Genomic DNA, 16986 nt, shown 5'->3' on the forward strand with positions numbered 1-16986 from the left:
CTCTTCACCTAGTTGTGTACTTTGATCAGTTTCCGTAGTTCACAATAGGTTAAGCCTTTAGCTTCTATTGGTGTCTTTAAATTCATGGTGGGAAATGATTCCCATGTTTAATGGATTACTGTTGTGTTTTAGTCCTATAAAGTAACCCTAGGGACCACAGTCTTAAATTGAAACACTGGCTAAGAAGCTGAGAAATCCTGTCATAGATTATAAATGATATCTCAGAAGGCTTCCTTTCTGCACTTTATTCATTTGGCTCCTAAAGATCCAGAATTGATAAAGAAGGTAGAAGGGAGGTGACTGGCATCAAGGACAGTAGTCCTCACTAAGGCTTATTGAACACTTCTCCTAGCAAGGAAAAGCAGGCTGCAGGGATGAGGAGATGTGTAAGTGAGCTATACCAGTTTCTTTTGTTTCTGGAGACAGGGTTTCCATGTATAGCCTTGGCTGTACTGAAACTTACTCTGTAGACCAGGCTCTGGAGGTCCTTCTTGTTTTGTTTTGTGGTCTTGCTCTGTGGACAAATGTGTTCTGGAATCCAATGTGTAGTCTGTGCTAGCCTCAAACTCAAAACAGTCTTCTTACCTAAGCCTTCCAAGTGTGCTGATACCACAAGCATTAAACACCTTGTTCAAGTTCAAGTTCAAGACTCAGAGTCCATAGCGTCTCCTCTATTTTCTGGTTATGCTTATAAAACCCTATGACCATCACTGACCTGTAGCTTATACTTCCACTTTTCCCATTTCCAGCCAATTACAGATGCTAAGATTCCTGAAAAGCGAACTTCGCCATCCAAGCCTATATCAGCCCTCAGACCTGGACCTAAAACCACCCCAGCTGTTTCAAAAGCCACATCTCCCTCAACTCTTGTTTCCACTGGGCCAAGCAGTAGAAGTCCTGCCACACCTCTGCCTAAGAAGCCCATCGGTGAGTATTACAGTCTTCCTTCCCCTGGTAACCAGTGGGAAGAGAATAGGGCTTTTCCTTTACTTCTCGCTGTAGCACTGATGGTATGGTGACTCTTTCATGAAACAACCCTCAGTGTTAGGTACCTTGCACAGTGACAGTCGGTTTAACAAGCCCTTATCTCTGAGTGAGCTTAGCCGCTGTGTGTATTTTAAAAAATCTTTAGCAATGGTGACTCTTGTGAATTCTCAGATGAGTTAGTTTACTTCATTGTTAGTGACTTCATAGATCCCAGCACCTTGTATCTGTGGGTCCAGCCCCATGGTAAAACTTTAGTGTGTGGGAAGCCCTAGGTTCAGTCTCCTTCATGCCAAAAAAAAAAAAAAAGAGAGACAGGTAATTTAATTTCATAGGCACATTTGATAAGCTACATATAAGGCTATTTTGGATAAATCTTTATTGGGACTGATGAAAGTGGGATACAGTCCTGGCCTTGGGTACTGTGAACACACAGTCTTTATGTGGCTATTTAATTTTGGGGTTTTTGTTTTGCTTTGTTTGTTTATTTGAGACAGGATTTCTCTGTGTAACTCACTTTGTAGACCAGGCTGGCCTCGAACTCATAGAGATCCGCCTGCCTCTGCCTCCTGAGTGCTGGGATTGAATGTTTGTGCCACCACTGTCTGGCTCAGAGTGGACATTCTGTGATTGTCAGGTGAATGATGAATCTCAGCATGTCATCTTGTTAAAAATACTGCTTTGTTTGTGCAGCCACAAAGACTGAGGGAAAAGCTGCTGATGTCAAAAGGATGACTGCCAAGTCTGCACCAGGTAATATTCAATTATCTAACAAAGCCTAATGAGCCTGCTTTACTTCCCCTACTCTAAGGCTTCCCCTATTTTCCCATGAACTCCTGCTGCTTCTCATTTCTTTGCAGCTGACTTGAGTCGCTCAAAGACCAACCCTGCCAGTTCTGTGAAGAGAAACACCACTCCCACTGGGGCAGCACCCCCAGCAGGAATGACTTCCACTCGAGTCAAACCCACATCTGCACCTTCCCGGCCTTCTGTAGCTCCTTCTGTGGACAAGAAGCCCATCCCAGCTAAACCGAGTTCCTCTGCTCCCAGGCTGAACCGCCTGGCCCCCACTGCCTCTGCCTCTGGTCTGAAAAGTGTTCGCTCTAAGATTGGGTCCACAGAGAACATGAAGCACCAGCCTGGAGGAGGTCGGGTGAGTCCAGGAGCTGGGGATCTTAGCCTGCGGACTTCTGCTGCTCTTCTGCCACATCCAGGCACCTTGCATTCAGTACCAGGCTGAGTTCTCTTCTTCCTTTCTCTTCCCATATCGATACAAGGAGCTTCTGCTCAGTGTGTTGGGGTTTCAGTGTACACTTTTCTTTGGGCAGTGGAGTCTTCTATTTTACAAGATTTCTAGAAAGTGGATGTAGTGGTTCCTGCCTATAATGAGAAGAGAAGAATCACTATGAGTTTGTGAAGCCAGCCACCGCAGGGTTAGGGAGCATGGAGGGAGCTTCAGAACCTATGAGGGTAAGAGACACTGGAAACAATTATTTCTTCATCCCATGATGTGGGAGGAGTCTGTCTCAAAGAAACCAAGATGCCCTCTAGTGTCCAAGAGAAGCTGTGCTTTGAAATGAACCATACACACTTGGGTTTTTTTTTTTTTTTAACATTCCAATTCCTGTTTCCCCTCCATCTTCTCTTCCTGCTCTCCCTCCCCTCTCCCTACCTCACCATCCATCTGCTTCTCTTAGAGGGTAAGGTCTGCTCTGGGAAGTCAGTTAAGCCTGTCCCATCACCTCGTTGAGACAGGACCAAGCCGTGTGTGTGTGTGTGTGTGTGTGTGTGTGTGTGTGTGTGTGTGTGTGTGTGTGTGTGTGTGTGTGTGTGTGTGTGTGTGTGTGTGTCCCTGTCCCCCCCCCCAACTCCCCCTAGCTAAGCAAGGCATCTCTCCACAAAGAATGGGCTCCACACTCTGGCTTTCCTAAACCACAGTGCTTCATATTGAGAAAATTGTGAAGCTGGGTGTGGTAGCCCAACTTGAATTCTACTAGAAGGAGGCAGAGGCAGGAGGATCTGTGAGATAAAAGCACCTGCCATCAAACCTGACAACATGAATTTGATCCACATAAACCCTGTGGTGAAGGGAGAAAACGTAGTCCTACATGTTTTCTTCCGACTTCATACATGTGCTGTGGCACAAGTGTTTATATGCATACATGCACATAAAAGGTTTTTAAAATAACTTTTAAAAAAGAATATTCTGGTTGCATGATCAACCAGATTATGCGTTGAGTGTTAGCAGCTGTTGGGAACCCAGAATGTGGAAGAATTGGTAGTTGATTTCACCTGAGTCTGGAGTAGTTACAGTCTCAGTTACATCCTTTGCTAGCACTTGAACTATTCTGTCAGCATCCAGAGTAAGATACTTAAATTTTGTTAACCCAAAAGTCTTAGAGAGAGGACTCATTAATTAAGAACCCAGGTTTAGTTCCCAGAATCTACATTTGTGATTCACATCAAACATTTGTATGTAACTTCAGTTCCAGTGAGCTCAGTACCCTCTTCTGGTCTCTGTGGATACCAGGCATGCACATGGTGTGTGTATGCAGCTCACTCATACATGTAAAAAAATTTTTTTAATTGAGTAGGAACAAGAATAAGGCAAAAAAATCACGACAAACTGATTATTCTAGGATGAGGCCTTAGGGTTGGTTTTGGTGGTAAACAGTGGTTGCCGTGAACAACCAGCCCAGGGTCCAGACTGAGCCACAGATGACGTGTCTCCCCATCTTTGCTCTTCGTAGTTTTTCATGCTGTGAAAGCTGAGGAGAGTCTAAGTAACTTGGGCTGGTGATTGGACTGTCTGTTGGAGTGAACCTGATGAATGCCATGCTTGTCTTAATTAGTGGCTGTGAACATGTATTTGGATAGCAGAGTCAAGAAGGCCCTGGGATATAAAATGACAGTCTCACACATGCTCACAAAAAACAGCAATTTGATCTTCTTACTCTTGAATCTCTTCTCCATCAATGCATGATCTCCTCTTTATTTCAGCTCTGGCCTGTGGTTCCTCTGCCTGTGCCCCTTGCTTAGGGATCTCTGAGGATCTAGTCTAGTCTAGGATGTGTTGTCCTAGGGGCAAGTGTGGCCTGCTTCTTTCTGCCTGGCATCCTGGCCTTGGTTTGTTGTGGGGTGTTTTCTTTTTTTGTTTGTTTGTTTTGTTTTGTTTTGTTTTTTTCTTCTCTCCTACCTTCTTCCTTGGCATTTGGGCTGTCATCTTTGTTTGAAATTTGCCCCCCCCCCCTTTATCTTCATCCAGGCCAAAGTAGAGAAAAAAACAGAGGCAGCTGCCACAGCTGGAAAGCCCGAATCTAATGCAGTCACTAAAGCAGCTGGCTCCATTGGGAGTGCACAGAGACCGCCTGCTGGGAAAGTGAGTTTTATTTAGGGTTACCTCTTTGAGGTAAAATGGTAACATCATTCTTCTAGCCTGAATCATTTTCCATTCTATTCTACTTTGTTCCTGCTTCTTGACTGGTTCCTGCTTCTTCCTTTAGTTAATGACTCAGCCATCCCACAGTTTTTATATCAACCCTGAAAGCTAACAAGTTGTAAGTTTATACCCCATTCGGGGATACTTACTCAACTTGATGAAGGGAACTTGCAAACTGTCAGTCACTTCCCTGAGATTTGAAACTCACGTAGTGTGCACACAAATCTGCCATTCTCGGTTCTTCCTCAGAAGATGATAGTGGCAGTGCACAGACCCCTGCATCCCTGTTCTGACCTCATGAAGAAGTTGCTGGCTCCCTGGTCTTTTTTATTTTATTTTTCCTGGAGATGCCCTTTAAACCCAAGGCTTTGGTACACTACTACCGAGCTGTATCATGATATCCCCTCCCCCAGTTCATCTCTTAGCTGGATATTAGGATTCTCATCCATGGTGGAAAACCACCCTGTAGGGAATGCAGTGTCTGCTGAAGGGCATTGGGAAACTGAAACCCATCTTTGTTGTGACTTTCGCACACTGAAAAATAGGCACCTGCTATAGCAGGCAGGTGGGTTTCCTGGGCTCTGGACGTTAAGGACCAAGATAGGTAGTCTCTCAACCCCAGGAACTGCTGTGGTGGGGATAGTGGGGTAATGAAAGCTGCATTGTGACTTCTGGTGGGTCATCACTAAAAAAAAAAAACATGTAGTCCCATTGTTTAGATACCTCACTGTAGTTTACTAACAGTGATCCACTGTTAAGGTCATGAAGGAAGTTAAGAAATAAGAACATGGTAAGGTGTCTGAATTAGAGTTCCTAGCGTGGTGTCTATGCTCAGCATTTCTTTTGCAAAGGTTCCCTAGTTTGGGGGTAGGGGGAGGACCTAGAAGTATTTATTCTTGAGAGCCAAAGAAAGACCATGTATGTTACTCAGTTCCAGGCTAGGGTGTTGCCATGCATCATGGTTGTGCCCTCCTGAATTTTACATCACTGTAGCACCATTTTGGTATGTTCTGTTGTACATCTAGAGAATTCAGGGGATGGTAAAGACAGGTGGGCTGGCTATAATCCTGCCAGTGTTCTGGGTGAAACAGGAGAATCGGGAATTTGGGGTCTGATACCCCAGGCTTGCTTATCCACATAGTCAGACCATGAAAATGAAGTCCCTCTTTGTCTATCACAGAGTGTTGGATGGAAATTTTCTGACGCAGCAGGAGTCCTGCTGCTTCTTGAAAGCCTGAAGTAGATGGGTGAAGGGTGCCAGGTACGGAGTCTGTGGTTCCGGACTCTGTATCCATTTGCCCGTTTCTATCAACAGTTGTCTTCCTTCCTGTTGTTATCAGATCTGTGCTGTTAGCCAGCTGCCCAACAGTTCTTAGAGCAGCTTTTGTTTCTGGGCTGAGTCTGGCTGCAAGTTCCAGAAACTGGCCCAGAGCATCAATATCCTTGCTGGGAAACGCTAGAGACCTTGTATCCATTCTTCAGAGAAGAGTCTGGACGAGAAGTTGGGGCAGTATTTGAGTGGGCATCAGGGGCCTGTTGAGTCTTAGAAACCACAGCACATCCCCCAGGAGCAGTGGGGACAGCCACACAGCACTGCTCAGCTTTTGTTGTTACTACTCCCTTCCTTGCTTTCCCATTCCTTTTCTTGTATTTTCCACCCCTGTTCTAACAAAAGTGTGGACAAAGGGTAAGGACATTCTTTGTTGGCATTGTGATCACTTGTGCACCTACTCTGTGTAAGTTCTAACTAGCCCTCTCCCTTTGTGTTTTTTGTTTTGTTTTTGTTTTTGTTTTTTCTCTCTCTGTTCTCTAACACTCCAGGTCCAGATAGTCTCCAAAAAAGTGAGCTACAGCCATATTCAATCCAAGTGTGGTTCCAAGGACAATATTAAGCATGTCCCTGGAGGTGGCAATGTAAGTATAAACTCTGGTCATTTGGCATATGAGGCATAGCCTCTGTGGGAAACCCTGGCAAGAGGGCTACTTTCCCTCTGTGATAGAATCATAGTGGTCTGGATTGGGCTCTTGCCAAGAAGCAGGCCTACCAAGAGATGGGAGCTGGAGACATACATATGTTGTGGGTGTCCTAATAATCCCCTAAAGCTCCCATTGTTTGGGATATACATGCTTGACTGTGTGCCTGGGCAGCCCCTGGGGGGATCCCTTCTCCAAGACATGTACCCATATCCTGCTAAGGCCTGTCCTTAATCTTTAACATTACAAAATTAGTATTAACCAGCATTTCACCCTACCACTGTGGCTTTTATCTGTATTCTTCCTTTGTGTTTTTTTCCTGCTCACTTTCTTCCTTCTGTCTTCTCTTTCTGTCTGTCCCATCTAAGCATCTCCCTTGTCATCCCAGTGCTGTACACATTAGCTCTTTGCCTCTGTTGGGCGTTGTGGGTACTGGTGAAACGGCTCACAAGAACTTCTGGTCTGGGCAAACAGCTCAAGGGGTCATCATCATTCGGTGGGTGTTTCCTACTTGTTCCTGTGATGGTGCCTAGATAATTGGAAGTCTGCATTGCTGTACCAGGGACACCACATACAGGGCCACCCACATGGCACCTGCCCTTGCTTCCCATTCAAGAGAGACTGGCCCATGTGGGTTTATCTTCAGTTCACCAGCCTGAATTGGGCTGTTGTACTTTCCTTTTGGCTTTCACTCTGCACCCCTGCTTCCCTCCTTGAAGTTTTATTTTGAAGAATGCAGCCAGGAGTGTTCTTTCCCCCAGTCAACCCCCTGGCTCAGTGGTTCTTCATGTCAGATTCCCCATGCTTGGCACTAGGCTGAGGTAGGCTGCAGTGACTAAGACTTTGAAAGACAGCATGTACTTTTATTTTTGGGTTCTTAGCCTGGGTAGACGTGTGAGTGAGCAGGAATTCTAAGGAATTAGTTTTTTTCTGCATGTGGCAAAAGTTAGTGTTTTGGGGTTTCAGCGTATGTGTCTGTTAAAGTGCTTGCCCAGCGTTCATGGGGCCATATGTTCAATCCCCAGCATGGCATAAACCAGGTGTGGTGTCACATGCCTGTGATTCTAGTACTCAGAAGATAGATACAGCAGAATCCTAACTTTGTGAACCTACTGTTTGCCCTCACCTTCCAACCTGAAAACACCATCAAAAATTTTTCTACTATCCTCTTTCTTCTCGGCTGGGCGGTGGTGGCGCACGCCTTTAATCCCAGCACTCGGGAGGCTGGACCGACAGCCTCCAAAACAATACAGAGAAACCCTGTCTCAAAAACCAAAAAAAAAAAAAAAAAAATCCTCTTTCTTCTCAAGATAGCCTCCTGAAAAGTGCATTCCCCCTACCAAAAAAAAAAAGAATTGAAGTCATACATAGGCAGCACTGGAAGATCACAGCAGACTATGTAGACTATGATGAATACACTCCATACATGGAACAATGAATAATTACTATTTCTTCCACTTTGGCTGGGGGGAGGGCATATTCACAAACTTAGGATTCTGCTGTATCCACATTCTAGTACTGGAATCACAGGCATAGTGTTCCCCAAGTGTTCCCAAGCTGCACACCCAGCGAACATTGGGAAAAAGAGGAAGTCATGTGCTCATCTATTGGGTTTCAGCTGCTTCTGTGTGTAGCTGGTCCCAACATAAGATTTTATGGTAATTTGGGTTTTCTATCACCCTGATAATGGGGAGAGTAAGTGCTCTCAGACCTATGGGCAGCTCATTTCAACAGCATGTATTGGTGTAGGGGATGTCACAGACCAGTCATGACCTGTGAAAACTCACAGGCAGAACAGGGTAGAGGGTTGGACTATATAATTGGTTGTATGTGAAGGTGTTCCTTTAAGAGATAGGCAGGAGTTCAAGGCCAGCCTGGTCTATGTATTGAGTTCCATGACATCCAGGGCCACATAGAAAAACACTGTCTCGCCGGGCGATGTTGGCGCATGCCTTTAATCCCAGCACTCGGGAAGCAGAGGCAGGCGGATCTCTGTGAGTTCGAGGCCAGCCTGGACCGACAGCCTCCAAAACAATACAGAGAAACCCTGTCGTGCAAAACCAAAAAAAAAGAAAAACACTGTCTCAAATAATAAAGGAATAAAATCAACAAAACTCAAGAGATCTGCCTGCCTCTGCCTCCCCAAGTACTGAGAACATTGGTGTGCACTACTGCCACTTGCACCTTTTTCTTTACCCTCCATCCTCCCTCCCCTCCCTGTGTAGCTTTGGGGGCTGTTCTGGAACTTCCTCTGTAGACCAGGCTGGCCTTGAACTCAGAGATCTGCCTCCCTCTGTGCATGTGTGTACTCAAGCCACAACACATGTAGAGATGAAAGGTAGCCTTGGTTGAGCTCTCTGCCTTGTTTGAGATGAGATTTTTCCATTTTTTTTATCTGCTGCCTACCGCAGACAGACTGAGGAGCTTCCAGGGATTTTCCTGCTTCTGCCTCCCTTCTCTATGAATTTGCTGGTGCCATGAATCTAGGTTTTATATGATATCTGAAGATTTGAATTCAGGTCCGTACATTGTGTGGCTATCACTTTTACCACAGAGCTATCTCCCTAGTTCCATCCTCTTTTATGGAATGTTAATTTTGCTGTTTGTTGCCTGTGTTTTCATTTAGTATTCCTTTGCCCTGAAGTTTTCTTTAAGTTGATTTAAGTTTACATTTTTCTCTCACATTTTGGCATGATGCTCTGTCAGCCATCAGTCATGTTTGTGGCATCAGAAGAATTTATCATCATGAGACTGCCAGCAACCCTTTAATTTTGGGCAAAAATATGTCTTTTATTCATAACTCTGCCTTGCTGGCTCTTCTTTCATTGAAGTATAGTTAGGAGATGAAGGAAGACCTCTAGTGTAACTTCACATTTGAAAAGAGCCTAGTCCAGACTGACAGTGGCTTGTTTGTGTTAATTTACCACAGGAGATCTCTGGGATAGATAGCCATCCTGGCTTTAGTATACATTGGTGGGCTAGTTTAAGGAACAACCAGATGAGGATGTGCGCTTTCTGAGGTTTCCTGAAGCAGGAAGATGGCCTTAGAGTTGGATTATCAGGTGTTCACTGCAGTCTATGTTAATGTGAGGCCATCTTTCAAAGGAAAACAAAACATGGGTGATTCGGAATTCATGGAGTTCCAGCTGGCTCCTGGAGTGCTGGGACTAGAGGTGTGTGCCAGCACAGCCTGCATGGGGAACATGATCTTGTCAGGCAGTCCATTCTTTTTTGATTATTTTCTAAACAGATATAATATCTTTAAATGAAAGCCTATGATGTCCATGATGAGAGCAGCCTGCAGGCACAGACCGTAGGGGCACACGGGACTGTACCTGTAGCACTCTGACTGCTTGAAAAGAACAAGTATTCCTGGGAAAGTACATATCTTCCATGGCTAACAAGCACATTTAAAAATTAGTCTGAAAAATAATCATAGCTCCATTATATATGGTACTGTAATCCCAGCATTCTGAAGGCTGAGTATGTGTCGAAATGACAAAATCTGTTGCTAGCTGAGGGAGGATACTGCTGTCCTGTGACATTACTTGTTGTTTGTATGAAATATACCAAGTGTGGCTGGAAAGAGATGGTTCAGTGGTTATTTGATTCTCTGTACGCACATGAGAGCTCACAACTATCTAGAACTCTAGTTTTAGGACTCCTCCTTTCTGGCCTCTGTGGGTACCAGTTATATAAATGATGCACAGATAAAACATACAGGCAAAATACTCAAACACAAAAATAAAAATGCATCTTTTTAAGGTAAAATGTAAAAAGATTTAAATTGGTAACTTTATCCTTTTGCAGAGATAGGAAATACCTAAGTGCTGAGTAGATGGGGTAGATGTGTGTACTTAGTACAGATCGTTTTGTGGTCCTTTGTGCAGTTTTGTATTCCTGGGAGACTGACTGTATTGTGAAGCCTGTAGGGGTCCAAAAGCTATACACATGGCCACACACTGATCTGGGGGATGTACATTGAAAAGCACTGGAAAGAAATTCAGTGTTAGTTTAGGTTTCCATGGGCAAGGAGTTACTTGGTAGGTAAGGTTTTGAGATGAAACCTGATGGACATTGTAGGAGAGCCTTGATTTTGGTGTTTGTACCCTGCAAAGAGGTACGGTTCTGGAGGGTGGAAAGGAAGACTTGGGCCAGGGGAATGGGGTTAGAGATAAACAGTTGATAACAGGCTCATGTAATCATTTTAGGATGTGGCCTTGACCTTGACTAGAGTTGAAATGGGCATAACCAAGGGAGCTCATCCATGACCTGTGTCTTCTCTCTGAGGATATCTGCTTTCTGTTCTTCTGTTTAGGTTCAGATTCAGAACAAGAAAGTAGACATCTCCAAGGTCTCCTCCAAGTGTGGGTCCAAAGCTAACATCAAGCACAAGCCTGGTGAGTGTCTCTGCCTGCGGTGCTGAGACTTCTTGGGGTAGGTGGGACGGGTTTGAGCCAGAGCCAGGCAACCATGGTGCACGCCTTTCTTCCCAGCTCTCAGGAGGCAGAGGCGCAGATCTCTGTGAGTTCTAGGTCAGCCAAGGCTACATAGAGAAACCCTGTCTCAAAAAAACAAAAAACAAAAAAACCCAACAACAAAACAACTTTGAGCCAGTTCTGAGAGGCAGCACAGTAATTAAAGTGCTACATGAAAAAAAAAAGTGCTACATGAAGACCTGACTTGGGTTCTCGGGAATGCACATAAATGCCCAATGGGCATAGTAGCCAGATTGTAATTCCCATGCTTGGACGGTGTAGACGGTACCCCCAGAGCTAGCTGGTGAGCTAGACAAGCCGTATTTTGTATTTGCAAGTTCTGGGTTCAGTTGAGAGACCCTTTGAAGAAATTTTCTGACACTTAACCTTGGGCCTCCACGAACATGCGAACCCACACACCTGCACATACACATGCATGCCACCACATACCACATACACGTGAAAAAGAAGGCCTGGAGGTGGTGGTGCATGTCTTTAATCCCAGCACTCGGGAAGCAGAGGCAGGCAGATAGATCTCTGTGAGTTCGAGGCCAGCCTGGTCTACACAGCTAGTTCCAGGACAGCCTCCAAAACTACACAAAGAAACCCTGTCTCAAACCCCTCCCCTCAGAAAGGAAGGAAGGAAGAAAGAAAAACTCCGCATTACCTCCCACCCAGGGTGCCTGGTAGAGACAGCACAGCTTTCTAACCCTGCCAGAGATAGTGGCTGGATACTGTTGGAGGAGGAACAGTTTGTTGAGGCCATTTGCACAGCTGTTCCCTTGGTGATATTTACTTCCTGTGCCTGGCAGTTTTGTATGCTGTGTGCCTGGCACTATTGACCTGGGCCAGCCCCCCAGATAGCATGCTGGGAGGTAGTGTTGAAGGAGTGGGTGATGCTTCAGACTCGATGAAGATCCTGTAACAAATGAAGCCCCCAAGCAGAGACTCCTTGATGTCCAGCCTTGACAGAAGAGAAAACTTTTGGAATGCTGCCTGACCCTGAGCATCTACTAGCTGTTCCAGTGGCTTTCCCTCTGGCAGCATCACTGAGGCCTCGGAGAAGAGCCTAAGCACTACCCTGGCTCATGCTCTGGTTCCGCCAAGGGCTGTGTGGTCTGGTGCCAGAGCTGATCGATGTCCTCTGAGATCAGCTCCTGGGACAGTTAAATTTGAAGTTTTCCTCTCCTCAGTAGGCTCCAGGCTACTTTGTTTCTTGGTTTTGTTGTGTTTTTGAGCTTTTAGCAATCCTCCTACTTATCCTTCCAAGTACTAGGTCTGTGATATCCAATTTAGACTGTATTCTTCAGTGGGAGACCAAACACTGTTATTTGTATCTCGGAAATCCATTTCTGAGATAGCTCTTGCCCTAATGGCACTAAGGGAGTTAAGGCGTGGTGTTGACAGGGCTAGCTCTACAGTGGGGAGGAAACCTGGGTAGTTTGTCAGGAACTTGAGTAGGTGTGGGCTGAGTGCAGGTGGAAGAGGACGGACAGGACGGTCAGAAGGTCATGCGCGCCGGGTGCACCTTTCCCTTGAGCTCTCGTCTGGCGGCGTGCTCCGCCTTGCCCTTGTACACGAGTATCCTTCACTTCTGCCCCAGCCGGAGAGCACTGGGCCCTGTCAGCTTTTCTCAGCTCGTACCTCTAAATCTGCCCTTTCCATTTTACTGTTCCATCTTTTCCCTCTGTGGCTTAAGCAGGCAGTATCCATATCTTCTCCCTGTCATTCACCAAGCATCAACTTGAGTAACTGAACAGTCAAGCACCCGGCTGATGGAGCACTTAGGAGAATAGTGGAACCTGGAGAGTCAGAAGCCATTATCAGGCTGGGCAGTGGTGCTTTGAGAGCAGCCTTTCCTCCAAGGGGAGGTATTGCCATTGCCTCTCTTGTTCTCAGAACCACCCTGGAGCTGGTCTGGTTCATTTTCCTTGTTTCTAGAAGGGACAAACACAAAGCTACCCATGACCAGACTCAGATTCTTGTCTGTGCTCCTGACTCTGCTACAGGTGTATTCTCCACCCTTAGTGACCAGTTCCTTTGTTGTTCCAGGTGGAGGAGATGTCAAGATTGAAAGTCAGAAGTTGAACTTCAAGGAGAAGGCCCAGGCCAAAGTGGGATCCCTTGATAATGTTGGCCACCTACCTGCAGGAGGTGCCGTGAAGGTAGTGAGTGGGTCACCAGTGCATAGCTAGAGTGGTGTGGGGACCGTGCAGTTGGAATGGGACTTAGCAGGACTGTCACCGCCCCTCAGTTTCTTCAAAAGTCACATGTCCAGTCACACCATTGCTGTCTCCATTACCACCATTAGTCTAGCGTGAGGCAGAGGAGGCAAAGAGCCCCAGCCACCTCTCAGCTGGTGGCTGTGTCTGCTCCTGAGAGCTGTGGTCTTTACTGGGCACGTCCCAGCCAGTTCTGATGGAGTGTGGGTTGGGGCCTAGGTGAGGTGGTGAGCTGGCACATAGCTACCTGACTGTCATTTAAACTGCCAGAGACAGGGTACTGCTGGTTGCCTACCCTGCCCCAGACTCTGGAACAGCATAAGAACAGAGACAGACTTGTATATCCTGACACTGGCTGGGCCTCTCCTCTTTCCTCACTGCCCTTTCCACAGTACTGTGAGACCTTTTGTGTGCCAAGACTCCATCTCTCCTTCATTCTGTGTCTGGGCGGGTGGGGGACCTGTGCAGGTAGCCGCTCACAGGCTCCAAGCACGAATGGGCCGATGCTCAGGGGAAGAGGGCAGGGAACAGGGAGCATGGTCTCACTGAGTGCTGGGCATTCTGCAGCTGTCCTTTTCTCCCATCATCTGGTTTTGGGGAACTTTACTTTTAGAGTTTGACCTCCCAGACTTGAGACTGAGTGGGACATTACAGACTTGGGGTCTGATTCATGGCCAAAGCAAGAAGTGAATGCTCCCCAAGATTCATACTCAGGCTTTTCTGTACCAAGTTTTGTGTTACTTTCTTTTTCCACTTTTCTCTTCTGCTCCTTGCCTGTCTCTACTGTCGCCTGGTGAGCTTTCTGGGAAATGGTGGTCCAGCTCAGTAAGAGCTCCCACTGTTTTCTGCTTGACCCCTGCTGTGCTTCCTTCTGGTGGGCTCTAAACCCCTGAAATAACTATTCCTGGCTGTACCTCTTTGGATACCTTCTTCCTGTTTCCTCTGTGTCCATGTGCCCCGAATGACACCTGCCATAAAAGATGCTATACAATGGGGACCTTACCACACACATGAGCGTGCCAAGTGCCTACTTAGTTACCAAGGATACTCTCAGCACTGGCTCTGGTCGGCAGGGGCACCTCTATTCCCCAGCCAGGCTTAGTCCACTGTTGTGTGCTCTTCAAAGTTTTGTTTGGTGTCAGCCTTGATGAGATTCAGAGTTCCATAATGAGACTCCCAAGAGTATCATTAACTCAGCAGCTCCAGACTTGAGAGTCGTTGGTCAGGGAAGAGGGGGTAGACACCTGGTATAGTCAGTGGTTTTGGGGGTGTGGGTTGGGAAGACTTTACATGAAGCCTTACCACCATCATGCATCCCACCCCCTCCCCGACTGACCCTCCACTGTCTCCCCCACTGTTTCATTGTAGACTGAGGGCGGTGGCAGTGAGGCCCCTCCGTGTCCGGGCCTCCCTGCTGGGGAGGAGCTGGCCATCCCCGAGACTGCGCCTGATGCTGGCGCCCCTACTTCAGCTAGTGGCCTCAGTGGCCACACCACCCTGTCAGGGGGTGGTGACCAAAGGGAGCCCCAGAGCTTGGACAGCCAGATCCAGGAGACAAGTAAGTGGCTGGGCTTGGCCTAAGGGCCAGCCAGGGGCCCTGTCACTGGCTGGAAATTGGAACTCCTTTGTTTTATGACTGGAGTGTGACCTAAATTTTAACAAAGTGACCTTTTATCTTCCAGGCATCTAATGATGACATTCTGGTCTCGTCTTCCATCTCCCCTATGTTCCCTCTCTTGTCTCCCCTTTGTTGCCCTCTCCCATCCCTCCTCACGTGTCACTGCAGATTGAGACCTACAGGCTGACGTTCCGGGCAAATGCCAGGGCCCGCACCGACCATGGGGCCGACATTGTCTCCCGGCCTCCCCACTTCCCTGGCTGCCCAAGCTTGGGGCCCCGGGCCCTGGGCTCCCTTTCCCGGGCTGTCTACTAGACTTGTAAGCTCTTGGGTGCTGGGCGGCCCGTTAGGCCTCTTCCCCTTCTGCCTAGCTTGCTCAAGGCAGCAGCAGCCCCTCTGCCTTCACCTCTTCACCGTATTGTGGGCCCAGCTCCAACTTCACTATCCCAGCCCTGCACCACTGCTGTTCGGAGAAAGTTGGGAGGGAGAGGTGGGAGTCTGCTGGCATCTCTGTGGGATCTGTGGGCAGGGTGCTGGGTTCCAGTCTCTTATGTTTGGGTTTTTTGGACCAAACCCAAAAGAAACTGACAAACCCTCCCTCTTTTCCCTGGTCCAACTGCAAGGGACTAGTAGAGGTGATGAACTCCAGGTGGTAACCAGCACTGACGGAATCCCCTGGAACCTAAACCACTGCCTTTTCCTTGACCCCCCCCACAGTGGAAGCCACCCTGCAAGTGGTACCAAGCCCTTTTGCCTCAAGTTAACCAGGGGTCAACTGGCCCTTGTCCACACTGCTTAGCATACCTGAGTAGCTGCTGTCTCACTTTTCTTTTTTCTTGTTTTATTCTTTTTTCCCCAATAACCTATGAACTGGTGGTGTAGTTTGCTGTGGGTTGAAGCCATGTATAAATGAGAGTTCTCGGTAGGTGGTGAAGGAAGCAGGGGAGGAGGTCCTGAGTCTCCTCTGAGGAGGCTGTCAGACATTGGGGCTGCGCTTACCATGGGCAGCTTTGGGCCCTGTGGGAAGAGAAGCGAGAAGCCGGGCTACTGCCTAGAGAGCAGTTGGGCAGCTAGAGTGGGCCAGTGGAACTGGTTGTGCTGACATTGTGCGTATGCTGCTTTTTTTTAACCCCCTCCCCCCAACCAAGAGGCTGGTTTTAGAGTTGTCTCATTCCCTGGGATCCAGTGGTCAGGGTGTGATACAAAACCAGGGCTGGAGAAACAAATGAAGGTCAGAAATCTCTGACCTGCACTTGCAGGTCAAGGCACCTAAGCCCTCATGTCTCGGGGAGCCTGAGATGTCCAGAATGCATGTGAACAGTGGGGAATCAGGTGTGGAAATTTAAATTCATGAGACTGAGGCCATCCCACCTTCCTTCTGGTGTGACTGGAGAGGACAGGAGAGGCCAGGCCAGTCGTGGTGGTGCAGCCACTCCAGTGTCGCCTATGTATGGGTGGGCGGGATGGCTGCAGTGCTGAGAAAACCCTGGGAATGAGATCAACACAAGATTCTTATTGCACTTGTATTTTTTGTATTAAAGTTTGCATGGTTTCTAATAAAGGATTCAAACCTAACTTTGTAGTGAAATGGCCTGGGAGTGTCTAAGGGCTCCTCTGGTGGGGCATTTTCTGCTGTGCAGATTTGCCTGTCAGGAGGCTGGCCCAGATCTGACCCCCCTGGCCCTCCTCCTGACACAACCTCCATCTCTGCTCTGGGTGCAGCTTGAGCAGGAAGAGTTCTGTACTATCTCTCTCTCTGTCCAAGGAAGTCATCCCTGGGCCCATTTTTGAGGCAGCAGTTTCTTTTCAGATTATCTTGACACCTAGCTCTCCAGACACACACAAGGAATAGCAGGGGCCTGTGGCAAAGGACGGCCTGAGCCGGGGAGTGGCTTTCCTCCCATAGGCTGTCTGTAGAAAGCTGGATGGAGCCTTCAGTGTCAGTATTTCTTCAGCAAGAAGCAGCACGATGGAACAGGGAAGAAGGAAGCAGTGGGGCCAGGGCGTGGATGGCTGAGGGCATAAAGGTACTTGCTAACCTTGATGTTGATCCTGGGGCCTTGATGCTGAAATTGACAAATCTATTGGCCAAAGGATTTGAGACAGGAAGGTGGCCTAAGCTATCCAGTAGAGGTCCAGCTCCCTGGGATGGTCCCAGAAGTCAGAAGCTAAGAAGGCTGATGTGGCCATTAGGACCATATAGGCCATGTGATGTGTATACTTTGCGTGCTTGGGGGCGAGATCTTTCTGTACTTTCGGTTTGCTCATGGC

The 16986-nt window shown here is 47.4% G+C and overlaps 1 protein-coding gene across 1 annotated transcript in view; it reads left to right on the forward strand.

Moving 5' to 3' along the window:
- Map4 (microtubule associated protein 4) overlaps nt 1-15025 on the forward strand; it is a 122929-nt gene extending 107904 nt beyond the window's left edge. Inside the window, 9 exon segments of the mRNA XM_013116989.3 lie at nt 750-927; nt 1678-1737; nt 1845-2137; nt 4250-4363; nt 6245-6337; nt 10716-10797; nt 12928-13040; nt 14466-14655; nt 14780-15025. Coding sequence (XP_012972443.1) covers nt 750-927; nt 1678-1737; nt 1845-2137; nt 4250-4363; nt 6245-6337; nt 10716-10797; nt 12928-13040; nt 14466-14655; nt 14780-14787 — 1131 coding nt within the window. The 3' untranslated portion in view covers nt 14788-15025.
- The last annotated feature ends 1961 nt before the right edge of the window (nt 15026-16986 follow it).

This window comes from Mesocricetus auratus, unplaced genomic scaffold (assembly GCF_017639785.1).
Source record: "Mesocricetus auratus isolate SY011 unplaced genomic scaffold, BCM_Maur_2.0 Super-Scaffold_100691, whole genome shotgun sequence".
Classification (NCBI taxonomy): Eukaryota; Metazoa; Chordata; class Mammalia; order Rodentia; family Cricetidae; genus Mesocricetus; species Mesocricetus auratus.